At 36.6% G+C, this 21,075-nt stretch overlaps 1 protein-coding gene across 5 annotated transcripts; it reads left to right on the forward strand.

Moving 5' to 3' along the window:
• The first annotated feature begins 2,205 nt into the window (after positions 1 to 2,205).
• tnip1 (TNFAIP3 interacting protein 1) lies at positions 2,206 to 21,072 on the forward strand. Of its 5 annotated transcripts, none has more exons than XM_048176778.1 (18): positions 2,206 to 2,345; positions 6,421 to 6,603; positions 6,978 to 7,127; positions 7,231 to 7,319; positions 8,219 to 8,281; positions 8,872 to 9,066; positions 9,180 to 9,274; positions 9,543 to 9,678; positions 10,754 to 10,846; positions 10,957 to 11,022; positions 11,853 to 11,984; positions 15,314 to 15,442; positions 15,806 to 15,931; positions 16,385 to 16,510; positions 16,647 to 16,727; positions 16,865 to 17,053; positions 18,174 to 18,258; positions 19,413 to 21,072. In XM_048176778.1, exons 2-18 carry the CDS (start codon positions 6,459 to 6,461, stop codon positions 19,472 to 19,474), a joined length of 1,962 nt encoding a protein of 653 aa, XP_048032735.1. In that variant the 5' UTR covers positions 2,206 to 2,345; positions 6,421 to 6,458; the 3' UTR covers positions 19,475 to 21,072. The 5 variants fall into 5 exon arrangements, with proteins under 5 accessions (XP_048032735.1, XP_048032737.1, XP_048032734.1 ...); XM_048176780.1 differs by lacking the exon at positions 2,206 to 2,345 and adding an exon at positions 4,017 to 4,037; XM_048176777.1 differs by lacking the exon at positions 2,206 to 2,345 and adding an exon at positions 5,251 to 5,403.
• Positions 21,073 to 21,075: the final 3 nt, after the last annotated feature.

Consider the following 21,075-nt stretch of genomic DNA (forward strand, 5'->3'; position numbering starts at 1 on the left):
CAAACATCTTTTAATGTGTACCCAGCATTAGTTTAAAAGTTCTGTGCAAGTTGAGCTTCATACAATGGACCTTTTTTTGCCCACAGAATTTCACTAATATGACCACACCTTTAGTATTTTAAAGAATTGCATAAACTCATCAATGTACGCAATTATTAACATGACACAGACAGGGCTTAGATTAAGCCAGGATTAGGCCTTAGTTCAATAGCTTTCATAAACATGCCTTAGAAAAAACATCACTGGTGTGCATCTTGAGACAAAACAATGGCACTGACATATTTTAAGATATGTCAGTACAAGTTGCTTTCAGTTAAAACAGTTCAAACATGCATTTTAGTCTGGGTCTAGGCTTAAGCCTTGTCTGTGAAACAGGGGTTAGAATTTTAGAATAAGATCATGATATTTTCATGATATCAGCAGCTAATAATTCACCCACAAAATAAATTGCGGTCAGCCCAAATCATGTTTATGCTCGCTTCAAGAGAAACTGTGTTTTTATGTAGACTGGGGTCATTTTTTTTTTTTTTTTTTTTTATTTTGTGTAATTGTTTTTTATTCAATTTTTCTTGAAAAGTTTTTCTTTTCTTTTTTTTTTTTTTTATAAAAAACAAGTTTCTATCCTACCGTATCTAACTAGTTGCATTTTATTATTTGCATTTAGCATTGTTTTTTTACCTGCTGTTCGTTTCTGGCTCAAAACGTCAGTTGAAAACCACTGGCCTGAAACATTCAGCATTCAACTCAGCAGAGGATGTTTCTCACGTCCTTATTTTTGATTAGTGGTCTAGAGAGCTGATTCACCCAGATCAGTCATTAACTTTATTTACATTACAGACGCACAAGATAAGGAAATTCCCTCCTGTTTTAATCTGTGAAACTGTTCTGAATAGGAAATATCTGGTTATAAATTGCAGATAGATATGATTGCAAATGTGATATTTGATGTTTGGGAGATGTTATTTACTTTTCAAAGAATCAAGCATGCATTATGACGTCAAAAAAAGAAAAAAAAGAAAAAAAAGCATAATAATGGAATTCTAAAAACTTAAAAGAGAAAATACCTAGGACTAGTTACTGTGCCCTGAACACATTGCTTTTATTGGATTTATCCATGCACAACACACCTTAATTACATATCCCGTGACTGCCATTTTAGAAAGATTTTTTTTTTTTTTTTACTTTTTTAAAATTGAACTCAACACATTTTCTGTTCTCGTGAGCTTCACACCATTTCGAGAGACGTTTCCCAGTTAGCAGACAGCAACAGTATTGTCATCTGCAGATTTCAGGGTGTGAGTAGAAGCATTGACGGGTCTTTTTCTGTACAACAGCCTTCCTCTGTCAAAAGCGAGCCTTCAAACCATTAATTCGTTATACTCTTGTCTGCAGCTATATGCGTATGTGCGCGAGCACGCTTGTGTTTGCGTGTGTGCGGACGTGTCTTTGTGTGAGCGCAGCTGTTGTCAGGCCATCTTTAGTTAAAAGAGGAAAGAAGAAAAAAGCTTGTGGGGCTAGGAAATCCCCTGCAAGTAGACCAACATCCCAGTCACCATCGATGATGTCTGCAATAGCAATAACATTGTTAAATTCAGAACAAAACATCAAGTATATGATCATACTGATATTTTCAACTGTGTGAGAACAGTTGCACATGCAAAAGCAAAGAAAAACTGAACTCTCCAGGGTGTTACGAGATGATTAATGTCAGAGGTGACAAAAGGTTACTATGCAGGCAAACTTAAACAACAAGAAGAGATATTGTGCATTTCAAAGTGCACTTTCTGTTGACTTTGCAAAAGTTGCATGCAGTTTTGCATCTAAGAAATTTAGGTTATTTATCAGTGCACTTTCCTGGTGCATGTAATCGTAATCGTTTTTTTTTGTGTGCGTGTGGTTTAAAAACTTTTGAAAGACAACAAAAATGCAATTCTACTTGTTTTGTGATCTTTATTCTTCTTTGAGGTTTATTTATAGGACAATTTCAAGACAAATGCATGTAGAATGATGGCGTATTAGAATCCACCAACTCAATATTAGGTGTTAAACTGCTGATTTATGAAGTTATGTTACTATAATTGAATACAATAATCCTATACTCATGTTTGTTACTTTTAAACAGTTAAAATGTGCTGTGTTACTATCAAATATATGTGTTGTCTGGTAACACTTAGCTAAGCAGTCTCAAGTTCCTGGACGAATACCAGGTCCCACTTTGAGACGAAAATATCAAGGCCTTTCACTATGTGGGAATTCCCCCTTCTGTTTAAAAACACAGCAAACGCTTCCCCCATTGCCACTAGTTTCCTTAAAAAACGCCTCTCGGACACAAGTATAATGTGTAGGTGAGTAATTGTACCATGTTTTTATTGAACATTTTCTAGTATTATTAATAGAAAAAAATGCTGTATCTTTGTTTATTACAACTTGGATAAAATAATGGGAAATTATACCAGTTAATCTGTGAATTTGCATTTCCATAAAAGCATTGATGAAAAGGTATTTATTTTTGATGATGCAGTAGTAGATTTCAATGGAAAGTGTATTAAAAGTAACCTATATACAGTATTAATTACTAAAATGTGCATGTGTTTTCTATTCAGACAAGACAAGTATAACTTTCTAAACAGTATTTTTTAATGTTTTGTTCATTGTTTTCAAATTTTCTTTGGCTGTTTTTCATTTCATTAACATTTAATTTGGACACTATTTTACTTCACATGCAGCTGTACATGGATGGCAAAGTGTTAAAGTTGACTGATTGCTGACCACCGATAAAGTTTTTTAATTTATTTTAATACGCTACCAGTAGAGTTCTCAATAAACATTCAGATTACACGCATATGTGGCAGAAGTATGTGTGTGATTTTAATCTTAAATACCACAGTTGTAAATTTCCACAAGATGTCACCATTTATTTTCAGTGCAGGGTAAGATTTACAAATAGGATGTTAGGATAATCTTCCTAATTTGTGGTGATGGCTAAAAAATGTTTCATATAAAAGTTGCATTAAATTTCCTCTAAGAATGTTATTGTTCTGTGGTGTTGATGGGAATTGAATTCATACTTGGATTACAGGAAAAAATCTTAAATCTGGTCAATCTGGAAATCCCTTTGTTCTGAAGTTACCTCAGTGGTCAAAAAAATACATCCATCCATTTGTCCGTCCATCTATTAACTTTTATCATGAGTTTCAGTTTCTATTTCAACAATGGTATCATTGGAAACGTGCTGAAAGTGACAAACCCAAAAAAGAATTATTTAAATTTACTGGATATAACCCTTTCTTCATAATGGAGTAAAATGTACATTTTCTCATACATTCCCAACTCACAACAGTTTTGTTCCTGTCAGAACACTATTTTGAGAACTGTGGAATATTTTGACAATACAATTCCTGATAGCCTATGCCAAGCACTTTTCAAATTGCACTCCTCATCATGACTGTTTTTGTTTTTTTGTTTTTTGCAGCTATTTTCCAATGCATACTTGACATCATACTGAAGTATTAAAAGGATAGTTGACCCAAAAATGAAAATTCTGTCATTATTTACTCACCCTCAAGTTGTTCCAAAACTGTATGAATTTCATTCTTTTGCTGAACACAAAAGAAAATATTTTGAGGAAAATGGATAACCAAACAGTTGATGGACCCCATTGACTTCCATAGTATGAAAAAAAAAATATATACTATGGAAGTCAATTAGGCCCATTAATTGTAATGTTTATGTTATGAAAGTATTTATAATAGACAAACAAATCAGTAATTTGCTTATAATGTTTAAACTTCCAGAATTGGCCAATAATGATAACTCTTCTGTTACCCAATTCAATGTCTCATTATGTTTCCTTGTGAATTTCTTAATGTCTATACTAGTGAAATGAACACAGCATTCTGTTTGAACACTCATATTTAAGAATGTTTTTTTTTTTTTTTTTTTTTTTAGTTTAACTAGGCTAATGGTGTTTAGAACAGCAGACAGCCATTTTAGTTCCCTGCAGTAGCCTACTGATTCAAGTTTTAAAGATAATATCAGTAAGTATGGCAGTAAGTATGAGTAAGTATGGCAGACCCTTGATTATTAGCTTGTATAACCTAACCTGGACGCATACATTTACACATCGTCGTAGCCTATATGCTAGGCTATATATGGGTCAAATTGATGCACCCTGGATACAATTAGATGCATAATCTTTATAAAACCAGCATACTGGGTTTGTCAATTAAAATGAAAACTTAAAATGATGTTGTGTTGTACGTGTTACTAACTTCAATTTTAACCAGGTGGATTGATAATTACGCCTATACTGTAAATCGCTCTACTAAAAACATCTAGCCTAGTAAGACACATTGCTACTTTTTTACTAAATATAAATTTGTTGTCTATATTTTACCCACATTTGTAAACTGCAGACACACTAAAAGACGTATAAAAACTTTTTGGTAGGGTTTATGTTGACCACGAATGTTTCACGTACATGATATTTGGCAGGAGAACTAGTGCAGTGACGTCAAGTGAAGAGCAGGCGCCCTAGATAAATCATTTAAAGTTAATGTTCCATTAAAACACGGCATACAATCATACAATGTGAAAATTAGTAAGTTTTTTCTATAGTAGTCTATATGGGCTCAGTCATTAAAATAGCAAAGTACAGCCACCAAATCAATATATTAAACTAATTTTCAAATATGTGTGGCTGTTCAGTGCGAGCAAACTAAAACTCGTCAATGAATCATTCTTTTGAGTTGGATCTTTTCCATGAATCGGTTGAATAGGTTCACAACAATGGGTCTGAACAATTCTTTCACGAATTGTAGGCTATTGAATCGGCGGTTCGTAATGAGAATCGATTCGAAATGCTCAGCAAACAGAAAAAGTTGGAGTGTCCCGAAGATGAGCTGGAAATATGTTTGATTATGGCAGATTTATGAACTCACATACTAAAAAGAGTTTATCTTCATAAACAGACTAGCATTTTATTAAAATATAGCCTAAAAAAACATTTTCAGCTAAGAGATAATTATATAATTTATTTATGTTCTAAATGACAGGCTGTTTTTACTAAAACGCTGGCTGCAACAAAATGACCTGGACACATAAAAGTACAATAAACATCCTTATTAATAAAACTGGAAAAAATATAGGCCAAATATGTCTTTCTTTGAACGTTAAGGATCATGTAAAAAGGGACCATTTGATGCCAATTACATTCTGACGTAAACGAGTCACTGAATTGTGTTCTATCAAATGAACTGTTCGAAAGAACCGAATCGCGGAAATGAGTCGGACTTCCCATCAGTGGAGTGAACACGGCTCTGTTTACATCTGCGGAATTTCCCGGCTCGCGCCGCGAACCACTTCCGCAAACCTCCGGCCGATCAAAGACGCATCTCCGTCAAGGTACAGAAAGAGCTATTCTTTTCATTGAAAACAAAAAACTAACGGCAAAATACAGCTTATTATAATAGTCACCGTGCGACTGCTATGTTTTATTCTTTCCTAGAACATTATTGAGCGTGTTTAGGTGCTGTTTGTGGCTTTAGGGTGAGCTAGCGTGAAAGCTTTTGTCTGCTAGCTTGGTAAACACATCACCTGCTGTTAGCTGGATGCTAAGCTAATAGCATCATATATTTGTTTTTTGAAATTGAGTCATTTGTTTAGCTACAAAATACGTTGGCTTTGACCTTGTGTGGGTAGGGGGTTTTGGCTCATGCTTAAAAGCTAAAGCTTTCCACACTGTATCTCTTTCAGGTCGTATTGTTAAGAGCTTGGAGAGGATTAGAAATAAATATGATCCTCTAGATAAGGTTTCCTCTTATCCTAAGTGTACCTATCATTCGGTGATGGTGTTGAAACTACCTGAGTTGTTTAAACAGGTCTCGTCATGGAAAGGAAAGTGAAAGGGTTTAGCTTTAAGTCTAGTTTGTTGGATTTGCTGTTGCTTTGAAGGTAGGTGACTGTGGTTTTGTTGTCCAAGAGGACACTTATTAGGATCGTCTTATTAGGATTTCTGAGATATGTTTGGTGGGATATGATTATTCATTTGCTTGGCTGCTGGTTTGATGCGTCACTTGTGTAAATGTGTAAATGTCATTTGTCATGGTTGTATGCTGTTTAGGATTCGTGCTGGTCTTGGTTGATTGACTATTAACTTTTTTAGAATATCTTAATGACTGCTATGACACATTTTAGTTATGATATCAAAGACGTGCATTCAAATCATTATGTCTTGAAATAGCCAAAGAGAAATCCCCAATATGCCATTATTCAAATGCCACCCTTTGAATTGCAAATCAACAATCATTCTTTTTATGCACTTTTATGCCGTCAGGAGGTTACATTAGTAATCTGAGAGTTTTGTTTAATCTGTTTCTACGGTACACACAAATAAATGACCATGTGATTTCTTTGTTTTAGTACAGGGAAACATGTTTGCTAAGTGACGGGGGTGACAGATGGAGGGAAAAGGTCCATATCGCATCTATGACCCCGGTGGGAGCGATTGCCAGGTCAAAGACGAGGCCAGCAGCCTCAGCTACAGACAGCTGCTAGAGGAAAACACCGTTTTGAGGGAAAGAATGAAAGGTTTGAAGAGTTTAGGTGAGGGATCTGAAACTGCAACCCATTTTTTAATGCCTTTCAGAATCAAGAACCTGATGAAGTCAGACTGGCCATACCATTTTCAATTTCAGCATCTGTCAGTGACTAAGCTTAAGGTTACATATAGTTAAATGCCTTACACGTTGCTCATTCAGGACATCTGAGTCATCAAACCCCTCTATTAATTCACTGGTAATTTTTGTGTTGCTATTTTGGGCTTACAGCTCTATTTTTAGGTCAAGAACAGAAAAATGAAGTGATTCTAGATTTTCAGCTTTTAGCAGTTGTGCCATTTGTTGTGTCAGAGCAGCTACGTGTTTTTATTATGTGCCTATGTCAAATAACTCATTGTTTGTTTTTCTCGTGACTGGTAGGAGACTTGTTAGAGGAGTCTCAGACAGAGGCGGCAAAACTTCGGAAAAGGGTGGAGGAGTTGGTGAGGGATAACGAAGCGCTGAAGTCGTCTACGACCAGCTTTGCCTCAAGCCTGTGCATGGGTGCCCCTGTTCAGTCAGACACTCAAGGTACAGTGCTGTCGTTATTCCAATGGAGTGAGGTCGGTGAAGGGTTTGACACCAGAGAGACCTGATTTTAAACAAGATCTGTTGTGATTTTGACTCCCCTTAGGTCATGGAAAACATCACGGTCATCCTACAACGGAAAGACAAGAATCTCGGGATTGTTTAACTGGAAATACTTTACAGCCAGAGGCAGCGGTAAGAACTTCTACTGAAACGCTTCTTTTGGAAACGCGTTATAAAACAAGTTGTAAATTATACCATTATAGTTTGAAGGTTATCAATCCATGATCTTATGCAACGTAGTAACGTAACTTTCTAACTTGTGAGCAGTAAAATATTCTTTGAGTTAATATTGTATAAAGCATAACACGTCACATGTGTTATATTACCAATATAGCTTCGATGTTGAGAAACATTATATGATATTCACCGTAACATTGTGTAACATTAAACTTCCAGGCTAATTTAATAAACTGTAGAATATCCTTAATGAGTTAATATTGTATAGGATTAACATGTTATAATGTGTTAAATTACCATTATAGATTTGAGGTTGCAAAACAATCAGAATCAGAAAGCGCTTTATTGCCAAGTATGTTTGCACACACAAGGAATTTGTTTTGGTGCCAGAAGAAGCTTCCAGTACACAGAGACAACAACAGTTGACAGATAGTAAAATAAAAAATAAAGATATTTGTGAATAATATATACAAAATAGACAGACAATATACTATATTCACATGTAACATGTATGAAAATCCTACAATGGGAATAAAACTTCCAGCTATTTTGGTCCAACTCAAACAGCAAAATATCCCTTAAGACTTAATATTGTATTCGGCTATATATATTTGACTAAAGCAATGCATGTGGTATAATGCGTTAGCCTTCATTCCCGTCAGAGCTGTGTTACATGTGAATATATTATATTGTTTCACATCATGTTATGAAAAGCTACCGGGAATGTAACTTGCAGTTTTGTTAATTGCTTGTCACGTTCCTCTTTTGCGAACGGTAAAATATTCTTTACAAGTTTACACTGTGTATAACCGTCAGAACAAATGTCGCAACACTGTGAATTCATGTGTTTACAGGAAAGTTCATCGGAATTTGAGGTGGTGAATATGGAAGAGAAGACACTTTCTGAAACCCAGCAGGTGAGTTTTGGGGATGTTAGGAAATCCTGGGCAGCTGCAGTCACTCAGCTTGCACGTGTAATAACTTGTGTGTATTTTTCTAGATTATTGCTCTGTTTCGAACATTCCGTATTCTGTCATTCTGTGCAGCGGACATTAGTCATGTGACACAGATTCCAGTCAGTGTAGTTGCTCAGCTGTTTCTCTCTGTCCTTCCTTATCATAGATATATTCATTGTAATGAATCAACATATCTGTTTGAGGCTGTTCCTTGGATGACTCAGAGGGAAACTCCAGGATTTAGTTAGTAAGCAGATAGGCAGAAAACTCATGCGTCTGTGTCAGTTTATGGAATACCTCTTTGGTTAAGGTTATAAAAACTTTTGTTCACAAATTGTTCGCAAAACTGGAAATATTTGTATAGAGGTATTTTTTTTTTTTTTTTCTTTTGTTCCACTTTCAGTTTATGGTTTCACAATGCTCTTGTATATTGGGGAAGATGAAGGGTAGATATTGACAGGAAGGTTGCTACTTGATGCCCAGTGATTGGTGTTATATATCAGGAATGTTTTTGTAAAGAAGATTAAGGTAAACTCCACATTATAATGCAGGCTGGAGTGATGCATCTGCCACAGGAGAACTTGGAGCTGGCGAGTCAACTCCGGCGACTGGAGAGTTCTTTCAGTGTTTTTGCTGAAGAGTCCAATCCCAACCAGCTGCTGGCTCACCTGGGCCGCATGGCCGTGGAGTTCCACCACTTATCATCCAAGGTCCAGAAGAACGAACAGAGAACATCTCTCCTACAGGTGAGACGGCAGGGCTCACGACACCTTCTAGGCCTCTGTTTTGGCTGTGAGTTGTGTTATGTGAATTAATCGGAGGTTGATTAGCTGAGTATTTAATTCGCTTTTGTCTCTAGACGCTCTGCGAACAGCTAAGACAGGAAAACAACGAGCTTAGGAAAAAAATGGAGGAGGACCTTCAGTACCGTAACCGTGATTTGGAACAGCTCAGGTAATTTAGTTCACATTTATGTTTTTTTTCATTAATTCATTTACTCATGGAACAAATAAAACCAAAAAAAAAAAAGGCCCTTTGTGAGTCTGTGAGAAGGACTGGTGTGAGTAATCTGTGAGAATATAGTAAGCAATATTTCCTGCTGTGCTGGAACCGAGGGGTCTTTCCATCTGATGCTTACTCTTAAGCTGAGTGTGTCAAATAGAGAATCATTTTTTTTCCTCCAATCCTCAGTTTTGATTTTGGTTCTGTGTTCTCTGGACAGGCAGGAGAACCTGAAACTGAAGGAGCAGGTCAGCGGAGGAGGCCAGACAGCACCTATTGAGCAACCAAGCCCAAAACAGGAGCCAGTGAAAGAGGAGGCAGCCAAAACCAAGGTGGAAATGACCATGACTCAGCAGGTGTGCACTTCTTTTTCCATGAACCTCTTTATATCAGGTGACATCACCATAGAATTCCTGGTGCTGTTTTAAATTTGTGCTGGGTTTTTTTTTAGTCTTTAATTTCCCTTTTAGACCAGTGATGTCGCAGTCTAGTTGCCCCCCCCCCCCTTTTAAGTTGGAGTTCTTAGAAAAAAAGACAAATGTGCACATTGCTTTCCAGTTTCTAAATTAAGAGGCTTCTTATTGAGTCACTTTTGCCACTTAGTTTAGTTTTGGGAATATCACCTTGGCTCTGAATACTGCTCTTCCTCAATGGTCTTTCTGGTTAAGTTCCTCATTTGTGGGCTTTTTTTCATGGTATGACTAAATATTGAAGAACAATGCACTTGGTCATTGTGTTACGTTCTGACTCAACCTCAAGACTGCTGTCCTGTAGTAGAATGGGAAAATTCTGGTGTCCGTTGGTCGGTTGTCAGCAAATTGCTGTGATTAATTACGTTATGTTATCATTTTAAAGTCCAGTGGGGATATTTTATGACATTTAAATGGGAAGACTATTCATACTCTGTTTCAATTCAGTTCTGGATAGATGCAGATTTGGTAATTTTTTTTATTTGGGGGTCACTTGGTCACACACAGATCAAAGGATTATACTGTCTATTGGTTTAATGATTTTAAAATGTTCACTTCAATAAATATTAAAACATTAAAATATAACAATTGTAAGCATTTTTCAGTTCAGTAAACTTAAGTTTTTCCAGTAATTATACAAAACAAGAACATTTACGAGCAGTGATGTTCTGATTTTCTTTTGCCAGTATGGCTGTTTGATTATATAAACCAAAATAATAATAGATAGCAGCTTATTTATTTATTTATTTATTATTTTTTTAATCAGTAGGAGTTTTTGTTTAAGTTCAAAGCCCTTTTTAATTATATATATATTTATAATTATTTAAAAATGTTAACATTTTAGTGTTGATTTGGTAAGAAGTACTGATATTTGTCTGCAAATGCATAATTGCAATTTTGTATTGCAAAATTGGTTAATTTTATTATTATTATTATTTTTTTTTTTTCAATAAATTCACAGTCTGGTAAAGCTGTGGAAAAAACACCATCTAAGACTTGTGATCCGGAGGTGTACGAGAAGAAGATCAAACTTCTGGAGAAACAGAGGAAAGATGTAAGAACTTTATGGAGGTCCCCTGCTTTCTTCATGCTGACATTACTACTGTCATAGTTTCCCATTTGTTTAACTCTGACGTGTAAACTCTTGCGTTTGACATTTCTTAGGTACTGGAGGTTAATAAACAGTGGGACATTCAGTGGAATTCTATGAAAGTACAGTTCGAGCAGAAGGTACATGACAACATAGAAATGCTCTATAAATATGTTCCGAGTGGCCTTGTAACCTTTGTGGCTCACCTTGTTGCTGGTAAGCATGACATAAAAACATAAAGAAACATGAATCACTCTACTAAGAAACAACAATTGCTTAATGAAACCGACCAGCCAGTGTAGCATGTGAATGAAGGTGGGAGATTGTACCATATGATTCATCACATGAAATTCCTGTTTAAAGTGAAGGGTGCTGACAGGCCCTGTTACTGCATTTGGGTGGCGGTGGAAATGCTGTTGGGGCAAAGGAATGGAAAGCAGCTCTGTGTGTGTGTGTCACAGTGTTGCACACTAGACCACAGGCCCCTCCTGTCACACCTTTGGCAGAATTTCCCTCACCTCGCCCGTACCCACTGTCTTCCTGTTGTGGCTCGCCGTAGGGGCTGGCCAAGGTTGCAAAGCCGCGTGATCTCACGGCCTAGAGATAGTGACGCCTGTTGCATCTCCGCATCTGCTCGGCTTGATAGAAGAGAGAAAAAAGGATAAAAAAAAAACATCAAACCGAGGCTGTTTCTATACACGCATCCTCTGTCGTCATGGGGGGATCGCTTAGAGCAGTGGAACAAAAACAACTTTTTTTTGTTCTCATTGCTTTGTTTTCATTATAAAATGGATTACAATTCATTATCAAACTTATAATAAACATACACAAACATTTTTGCCCAGTTTAATGCAGCTCTGTAACTGATGGATCTTGTTGTTGCGTTAGTATGACATGTGAACAGATGTATCCGATGCCAAAAAAACTATGATGAGTCTTCATCACTTTATGACTTTTCTCTCCTTCCTAGATCACAGACCTACGGCAGCGGCTTGCCGACTCCCAGAAGGCTGTGCTTGAGCTCGAAGCAGAACGTGAACAGAGGCAAAGAGATTATGATAAAAAACTCCTCCTCGCAAAATCTAAGATTGACAACGTGCAGGTACACCTTACTCTCAACCGCAAACAACACACCCACAGACAATCAGAACTTATTACTTTTATGTGCAGAGAAATTCTACTCTGAGAGTTTAAAAGTTTTACTTTCTTTATTTGGTGTTTTCTGGCAAATTTGAATACAAAATTTCTATGCCAGTTAATTATTGTAGTTTAATCCATTTAAGCCTGCCTCTAAAGGGCATGAAATACAAAACAGCTTTACTTGTTTGTCAGACAGACTCTTCCTGTGTAAGTGGGTGTTTTTTTTTTTACTTCATGCTGTTAGTTATTTAATAATAGGGCTGAGACAATAATAGAGAAATGATTCTGGATCGATTCTGAGATTTTCCGAATGTATTGCAATTCTCTCTTGAATCGATTCTGAGCTTAGTTTTTAACAGAAGATGGCACTGCGTGCTTTAGAAACAGCCGTACATGAACTCGATACACACACCACTTGAACCTTCTATAAAAGAATCATTCATAAAGTTCAAAAAGTTTGAAGCAACTTTTTTAAGGGTGTTTGCAGTGGGCTGTTTACATTATTCTCATGTAATAAAAGTATATAGCACATAGCCGAATGCATGAGCGCTCTTCTTCGTGTACATTTGAGCATGCGATCAGAAACTAGCCTAAAGGGCCATCTGCTGTTAAAAACTAAGCTCAGAATTGATTCAAGAGAGAATTGCAATACATATGGAAAATCTCAGAATCGATCAACGAATCGAGATGAATCGATCTATTGTCCCAGCCCTATTTAATAAACGCTTCTTTATGGCCACATTCGGTTGCCAGTCCTGTATTTGAGTCCTTAATATGGTTACGTTCACACACAGCTCAGTTATTTACTGGAGTGACAACCACATTCTGTAACCAAACTCGCATCCGTAAATTTTCAGGACTCACAAACACATTCTCAGAAAACCCGCGCTGTGTCTGAACCAGACTTTGCAATAAAGGTGGGACAAAATATCGATAGGGTGATATATCGTCGTCCTTCTCTGTGCGATACTAGAATCAATACGCTGGCACCAAATATTGATATTTTAATTCATAAAATTAGGCGCTCTAAATAGATTTCCCTGCTCCCAGCGTTGCTACTTCAAGGCGGTGCTCAACACATGAATGAGGGAAACGTGAACATAAGTTAGGCCTAAGAAAAAGGTTTTTAACGGGATGGCAGAAGCAGTGTGAGTAAAATAATAGATGCCCAAGTCTGGAGGCACTTAGGCTTTTATACCATTGATGTGACAAAAAAGACATCTTTGACGTTCTTCGAGCACTTCCCATGTGAGTCTGTAAGCGCTCAGTGAAGAGTGTCAAAGATGTCTATTTACAACATGTTTTTGAAGCATTGATCATTGTAGCCAATCACAGACATATATGTTGAGCTCGTAAAAACAATGGCCAATCAGAGGTGTTTACGAGTCCGCTCAACAACGCTCAAAATGCTAGGCTATGCTGGTATCGTCACATTTTAAAGTTTGTCTTTGACAACACTATTCCTAGGTTTATTTTAAGGAAGCTGGTAAACACTGAGATGTTCCCAGGTTTAAATAAAAGAGGTTGGTAATTTTTTTTAAATGTACCAGGTTTATATAAAACAAGTCGATAAGCAATTAACTTAGACCAAATGTGTAAAGAAAAGTTTAAGCTTTTAAAAAGTATAAGCATATAATGTTTAATTTACTTAAAATGTTAAATTTAATTTACAGACTGAAAAAACGTTTTGTGCTATTTTCTAACTGTTTGGACTTTAATAAAGAGAAAAAATGCACTTAACCATTTTACTGGCATTTTGTATTCATAGTTAGACAGATATCATGATGTATCATTATAGGATTGTCTAGCAATATATCAATTATCGCAGAATCGCTGTATCGTGATATTATTGTTATCATGAGCCATGTATCGTGAGGTACCCTGCGATTCCCACCCCTACTGGACAACTAGTTGTCTCTCGTCATACAGTGTGAGAGAGCTGCTCTGCGAAGCACAAATGCGTGTATACCATGTTGCGGGTTTTCATGTGTGATTTCGGTAATTTACGGCGATATGAGCTGTGTGTCATCCGAAGGTTCATCCGACGGAGCTGCTTCTGTCAGTTTTGAGTTCATCCACTCCCTGCTCAGATATAAAAGCTGCTGTCGGTTAATGAAGACTTAATGGATTAACTTGCTGCTCAATTGGACTCTTGTCATATCAGATGTTTCAGTTTTCATTTTAATGGACGTTGCCATCTTTGATATTACTTTGGTCATTGGTTCGATGGTTACTAGTAGGAGAATATGGGCTTGACTCCAGTTTCACATTCGGACAGTATTCAAGACATTACTGTAGGTTGCTGTGTGAACGGGACATTTTGAGACTCGCACCTGCAAGTAAATGTGGTTGTCAATCCCAAAAACCAAAAGTGGCATAGCCTAATTAATTTCTTTTTTAAATATATTTTTTTTCTTTTCTTTTTGGAACATTTTGCTGGTATTTCCACCCCTGTGGAGCTCGATAAGACTCATGAGGCTTCAAGTAGTCATTCAATGCTTTCAGTTTTCTCATGGGAAGCACCGGTCATTCCCTCTAACAGGCCATATGACATGCTTAGTATGCAGTGATAGTTTCCCTTCTGTCCCACAGGGGACAGTCAAGCATGCGACACATAAACTGCCTTATAGTTTTATTGAGTCTCATAGACCATGTCATGTGATGACTGGTTTCATTTTTGCATCCACTGCCTACTTATCTGTGCATCTCAGTGCTCTCATGATTTTTAGTTTATTTATGAGTTTGACAGCATTACATAGGTTTTGTGACTCGCCCCCACAGCAGACCACAGATGTTCCATAGGAGAGGCCTTGAGGCAGAAGCGCTGGCCATATTTTGTGTCCGATACCGTTGCCACACACAGTAGACAAAAATGTAAAAAATGTGATGAATGCAGACTTTTATATTGGGCACCTTTTAAAGGTCATAGTTTCATATGGGCTGGCTGTCTTGTCAGATGGTTTGACAGATTGCTTGTGCTGTTAAATACGATTAAGACTTGTTTTTCCCAGCACATACTATACATATTCTTATCTGTTGATGATGTTAAACTCATGTGATGATTTCCGTTTTGCAAAACATCCTTGTATTGCAATTGGGAAAAAAAAAAAAAACTTTAAATGTAGCACAATAGTTTTGTGTTACAAAAGTGTTGTTTGTTTGTTAAATGTGACAAATGTGACATTTATAGTAAGAAGCCTTTAAATTGTATGCACAATTGTATCAAGTATAGATATATAACCAAGTGACTGTTTTGCTCTGGTGGCTAACCATAGTGTCATAATGTCATAGGGCGAGAAGGAGTGCCTCACCTCAGAGACATGTGAGCTGAAACAAAAGGTGCGTTACCTGCAGGACCAGTTGTTGCCACTTACTAAACAAAGAGAATACCAGGAGAAAGAGATCCAGCGGCTCAACAGGGTCAGTCACAAAACACATACACATACACTTCCTAGCTATCTAAATGGGGAATTTCCATTTGACTTATTGGTAGATACTGTAAACAGACTGTGGTCATAATTATGAATATGGGACTACTGATATAAACTTTAAAAGTTTGGAGTAATTGCTACAAAAAAAAAAAAAATTGTGAATTTAGGGTTAGAAAGCATGTGTCAGAATGCCCGTCTGTCAGTCAAGTCTGAAGCAAGACGCAACGCATTATGGCAACGGATACATTTCTTATTATTATCAATGTTGAAAACAGCTGTGCTGTTTAATATATTTGCTTAATATTGTTTTAAAAGCAAACATCAGTTCTAATTGTGTTCTTTTCTTTTACAGGCATTAGAGGAAGCTTTGAACCTCCACTCTCCATCTTCCACTCAGCCAGGCATGAACCTGGGAGAAGGTGTGGCCAACCTGAGACAGCAGGAGCTGCACACACAGATAGCTGTTTTGAAGGAGCAGGTAAAAACATATGGAGACTTCATTTGGGAATGACCTGGGACATTCCCAGTTTTCAATTTGGGACCAGACAAAATTTTATAATTTATCTTCAAATGCATTCAAATTCATACATTTTGTGTCTCAAGTGTCCAAATACCTTTGGGGCCACTGTATACATTGATATGGCAGAGTGCCTTGCTGTGGTCAGATGAGCAGAACGAGCTCCTCGAGATGCTCGAGTTTTCTCATTGCATCAGAGGTTCTTTAGGAGTTGAGGTTTCACTCATTGAACAACTATGTGAATTGAGTCTTTTTACCTCATTTATCAAACATGCTTTGTAAGAAATGAATGTCAAGGTTCCATGGTGAGTCATACAGTTTGCTTGAGGTTTGATAACTTCCTTCAGCCTTACAGTCTGAAGAGGCTGCAAAGATCTTGTAGATCTCCATCCTCATCACATGCGTTTTTCTCAGGTGAAAATCTTTGAAGAGGACTTTCGGAAGGAGAGGAGCGATAGAGAGAGGATGAACGAAGAGAAAGAAGATCTGAGGCGGCAGGTGGAAAGGCTGCAGGGTCAAATGACCAATCTGACAAATCAGGTCAGAAGCTACACAGACCCTACATAGACTGTCAGCTTTAACCAATGAAATGACTTCAGAAAAATGCCCAATTAGTTAATAATGAGACATGAAAGAATCTTATGAGAGTCCTGAATTCAGTGTCTCTGGTTCTCAGCTTCATCAAGCACAGAACGAGTGTCAAAGAGAGCGTGCCGAGAGGTGTAAACTGGAGAGACTACAGATGCAACATAAGCAGGTAACTCAAATGCACCACAGTAGCACCACCTTGTGGTAGAAACTCTAATAATGTTGTTAATACAGATTACAAATATGGCAGATTCCCTTAATTGAAGACAACTGGAACTAATTTAGTTTTTGTTTTTCCATGTTTTGGAGGGGCAACAAGAAAGGAGGACGTCCGATCCCACTTCTGGCTCAGCCAATGGCCCGATGAGCCCTCCATACTGTGGCCCGTTTGTACAGGTGGGCCATCAAGGTCTGGAGGGGTGGCCCATACACTTCCCACCCAGGATGCCTAACATCAGTACGGCACCCGGCAGGGATTTCCAGCCTGTCAACCCTGTAAGTGTACAATAACAATAGCAGTAAAAGAGAATACAACAGTCAGGCTCCGGAAGTAGAAACTCTATTCATTTTCTCCATAGGGAAAAAGATTTTTAATGATTAATTTATAAAACTTTAAAGACAGCCTTACTGTGAGCTATGAGGTTGTTAAAAGATAGCATTTGCTACCAATGAAGCCATTAGCCTGCATTATCTCAACTTAGTTTTAAAGTAATCGTGTTCAACAGCGGAATTCATGGTAGAAAACTACATTACCCATGATGCTGTACAGAAAATTCCACCAATCAGAATCGAAACACAAAATGCACCAAAGATCTCGTTAGCTTCGCAAATGACGTAATCGAGTCTCCCTCTCAAATTACTTAAATATTTGTTTTTTCCATCCCTAAACCAAAATCTGAAATGTTGATTCACCTTGTAGCCTGTTGGTTTGGTATATCGCTTTAACAAACACTTTTTAAAAAAATCTTTATGATAGAAATTAATGGAAAAAATACTTACGGAACCAATGCCACTGAAAAAGTGGGCAAGCACTGTTGTGCTCTATTGATGATACCACAGTCAAAGTTAACAAATTAAATTAAACAAGTTTATTAAACAAGAAATATTTCTCAATTAAATAAGCATTGCTTTTAAGTTTGTTCAGTTATTCAAGTAAACAATCAGTATCAAAGAACAAATTAAGCATCACTGCTGTATTTGCTTTGCAACATTTATTTTTGACCAAGAAGTGCATTTTGTTGTTTAAATCAACTTGATATTGAAATACCAGTTTGCTTTACATGTCTATTGTTCATACACTAATACCATCACATAGTTTGATTTTATTTATTTACCTATTGGCTTTTTTAGCAGAGGTTAGTTCGATTAGTGAGAAAAAAAAAATCCAAATTTTTGCTTCCTTCATGTCCTGGAACAGACACAATGGTGTCATTCCAGCACTTTCAGCTGGTTAACCACACCACATGTGGTATGAAAAAGACATAATGATTTGTACAAACAGGATTTTACGAGAGGTACAGTGTGTCTTCAGTGTACAGAAGTGGACAGAGATCGAAACCGTTGTTCTCTACGTGTCTTTGTAACTGTAATGATTTCTTCTTTTGTGTGTGTTCAGGGTTTTCCCTGGCAGTCATCCTTCCCACAACCACGAGGTTCCAGAGGACAAGCAGACACAGCAAGACCCCCTCCAGAAACTGCAGGTATTTATTGTGTCCTTTCTGCCCTCTTACATCGTTTCTGCGTCACTAGGTTCCATTTTGTTTTGCCACACACAATGTCAGTCTGACCCAGTGATATTTTGAACATTCTTTCTGAATCTGAGCTTCCACTGGAGGCAGTTCAAAAATGATGACGACAGTGAGAACCATGACAGAAGAAACATGAAATGAAAATAGCTTTAAATTTCATAATGATTGTACAAGGCTTATGAAGTTTAGTTTCAGTTTGGTTTTATCCGATTATCTGTATCATCTACAGACATGACATACTAACTGACGCAATTTGCTTTCCATTCTGAATGATTTGTCAGTGTAAATTGTAGATCTTTCATCAAAACGTAATGTCGTTCTCCAACTCTGAAGCTCTGAATCTTTGCCGCTGAAGTGATAAAGCTACTTATGCAGTACCATTTTTTTTATTAGTGGTATCATAGCCCAACTTTGACACTTTTATCAAATCCAGATGTATGTACTTCATGTGGTCTTTTAACAATATCATGACCAGGTTCAGAAATTAATTTGTTGTTGATTAGATGTCAGACATAATCGGAGTCATTTATTTCAGTTAAGTAATTCACCTTTTAATGCGTGCTACTTCTCAAATGTTTGGGGTCGCTCTTTAATATTGTGAAATAATATTATTACAATTTAAAATAACTCTTTTCTATTTGAATATATTTTAAAATGTAAATTTATTTCTGTGACTGCAAAGCTGAATTTTCATCAGCTATTACTCCAGTCTTTAGTGTCACATGATCCTTCAGAAATATGCTGATTTGCTGCTCATTTATATGAAAAAGATATTGTTTATAACAATGTAAAAGCCTTTACTGTCACTTTTGATCAATTTTAATGCACCATTGTTGACTAAAAGTATTAATTTCTTAATTTCAACAGAAACTATTGACAAAAAACTGATTTGACATAATTGGACCGCATTTATGAGCAATAATGAGCATCCCGTCCCCCTCTTGACAAGACCAAAAAACAAACAAAAAAACTTTAATTTCAATAATATTACATTATTTACATTTCTGACACTGATCATTAACCCACCTCATTTTCTATAAAAATGGTAAATTATGTTTTATTAATGAGGATTCTTAACTTTTTTTTTTTTTTTTTTATGCTGACAGAAATGGGAGCAACTGGATTTGGGAAAAGGGAGCGTCAGAACATAGACCCCGGAAAGCACTAAACACATATTCTCTCCTGGAATGGCTCCCGGCTAGTAGCATGATGCAGTTTATTTTCTTTTGGCATGGTGTGAACTATTGTTTTGTTTTTTCCTACTGTGTATATATATATATCTATCACTGATGAAAATGTTGTTTATATACTTAAGTTTTATAATCCTGTTTGTGAAACACTGTTCTGGCAAATTAGGAATATATACATTTATTATTTCACCTTTTTATGATTGAAGTTTAAATTATCTGCTTTATATAATTCTATGCAGGAATTGAAGTCAGTTATTTAATGGATAATATAATTGAACGTTATTTTTATAGCAATCTACCTATAGAGTTAATTGAATAATAACCACCTGATGATAACATTATATTTAGTGATTCCTTGACACATCAGAATGTGTTTTGGTATCGATGTATCTAAAAAAAAAAAAAAAAATGTAACTCTATAGGTGAATTGTCTTGAAAATGGCTAACAGTAAAATGTGACTGAACTGATTCATGATTCCTTCATTGGCCGTGTTCGGGATGGTCACACACTGTCTGCATATGTCACCTCTCTGACGGGTCATCTGCCCCATTGTTTATTGAAGCCATATACTGTACAACACCTGTTAAACCTTTCCATCATTAGATTATGTTCTGGGATCACTTTAAAAAGTGGCTTGTTGATCTTTACTGATTGTAATTGAAATTGATCAAGGAGGGCCTTCATCTGGTCCTAGTAAATGGTCGCCAGAAGTAACAGTAGTTTTGCTTAATATTGTTCATGATTCAGTGTTCAAAAACATTATTCCCGATGTGCAAATGTAAGTGATAATTTATTTATATCTATTGTTTTGACAGCTGAGTGTGGTTTAATGTCTTAAGAAATGTTGTCTTTAGTGTATTGTTTTGTGTCTCCCTTTACATATTGTAGCCACTGGAAGATTGTAGGATTTGAGTTTGTGTGCGTTTGTGAATATGCACAATCACAGAAAGTGGGCCGGAATAAATAAGTTAATGCATCACGTTAGTGCAGCCCACTTTTCATTGGTCTTGTTCTTGATTTAGGCTGAACACGAGCAGAAATCCAATCACCGGACGTCTGATTTATAATGGGTCCAGTGTTGCACTTAAAAGTATCATAAAATGTTTGGAAGATGATCAGGGTAAGAATCATATCCTTTAAACTTTTACAGTCATCCGCCATCATGAAGGCTGTTTTTGTTTTTCCATATGTGTGCAATGTCTCCAACTGCACTGACCAATGCTTTGAACCAAACGCAAAAAGGTTTGTATGCTCACAAAATATTCCCAACGGCAAGCGATTTATTTGCTTCCAAAAGCTTTGATATTTGTCATGTAAATGTTTAAAAAAATAGCCATTTATTTTATGAATATGTGGTTGAATTCAATGAACGGAACGAGATAAGATGTGTTTTCAAGTTGAAATGTCTTTGAGCTAGATTGCACTCTGAGATGTGTGCTTTATTTACTCATTTCCATAATTTACTGGTTGGTGGTTTTGTGCTTTTTGGAATGACTTTTTTTCTCCAGTGGGTGAAAGCAGATCTCATGTGAAACTTTTGTAATTGATTAGTATAATAAATATATTCTAACTGTCTAA

This window comes from Megalobrama amblycephala, linkage group LG23 (genome assembly GCF_018812025.1).
Source record: "Megalobrama amblycephala isolate DHTTF-2021 linkage group LG23, ASM1881202v1, whole genome shotgun sequence".
Taxonomy (NCBI): Eukaryota; Metazoa; Chordata; class Actinopteri; order Cypriniformes; family Xenocyprididae; genus Megalobrama; species Megalobrama amblycephala.

Bases quoted from the DNA above. Each gene is read 5' to 3' on its own strand.
- tnip1 (XM_048176778.1), top strand. From the start codon at position 6,459: ATGGAGGGAAAAGGTCCATATCGCATCTATGACCCCGGTGGGAGCGAT. The intron at 16,511-16,646 runs GTCAGAAGCTAC...TCTGGTTCTCAG, and splicing joins TGACCAATCTGACAAATCAG to CTTCATCAAGCACAGAACGA. The intron at 18,259-19,412 runs GTATTTATTGTG...TTATGCTGACAG, and splicing joins ACCCCCTCCAGAAACTGCAG to AAATGGGAGCAACTGGATTT.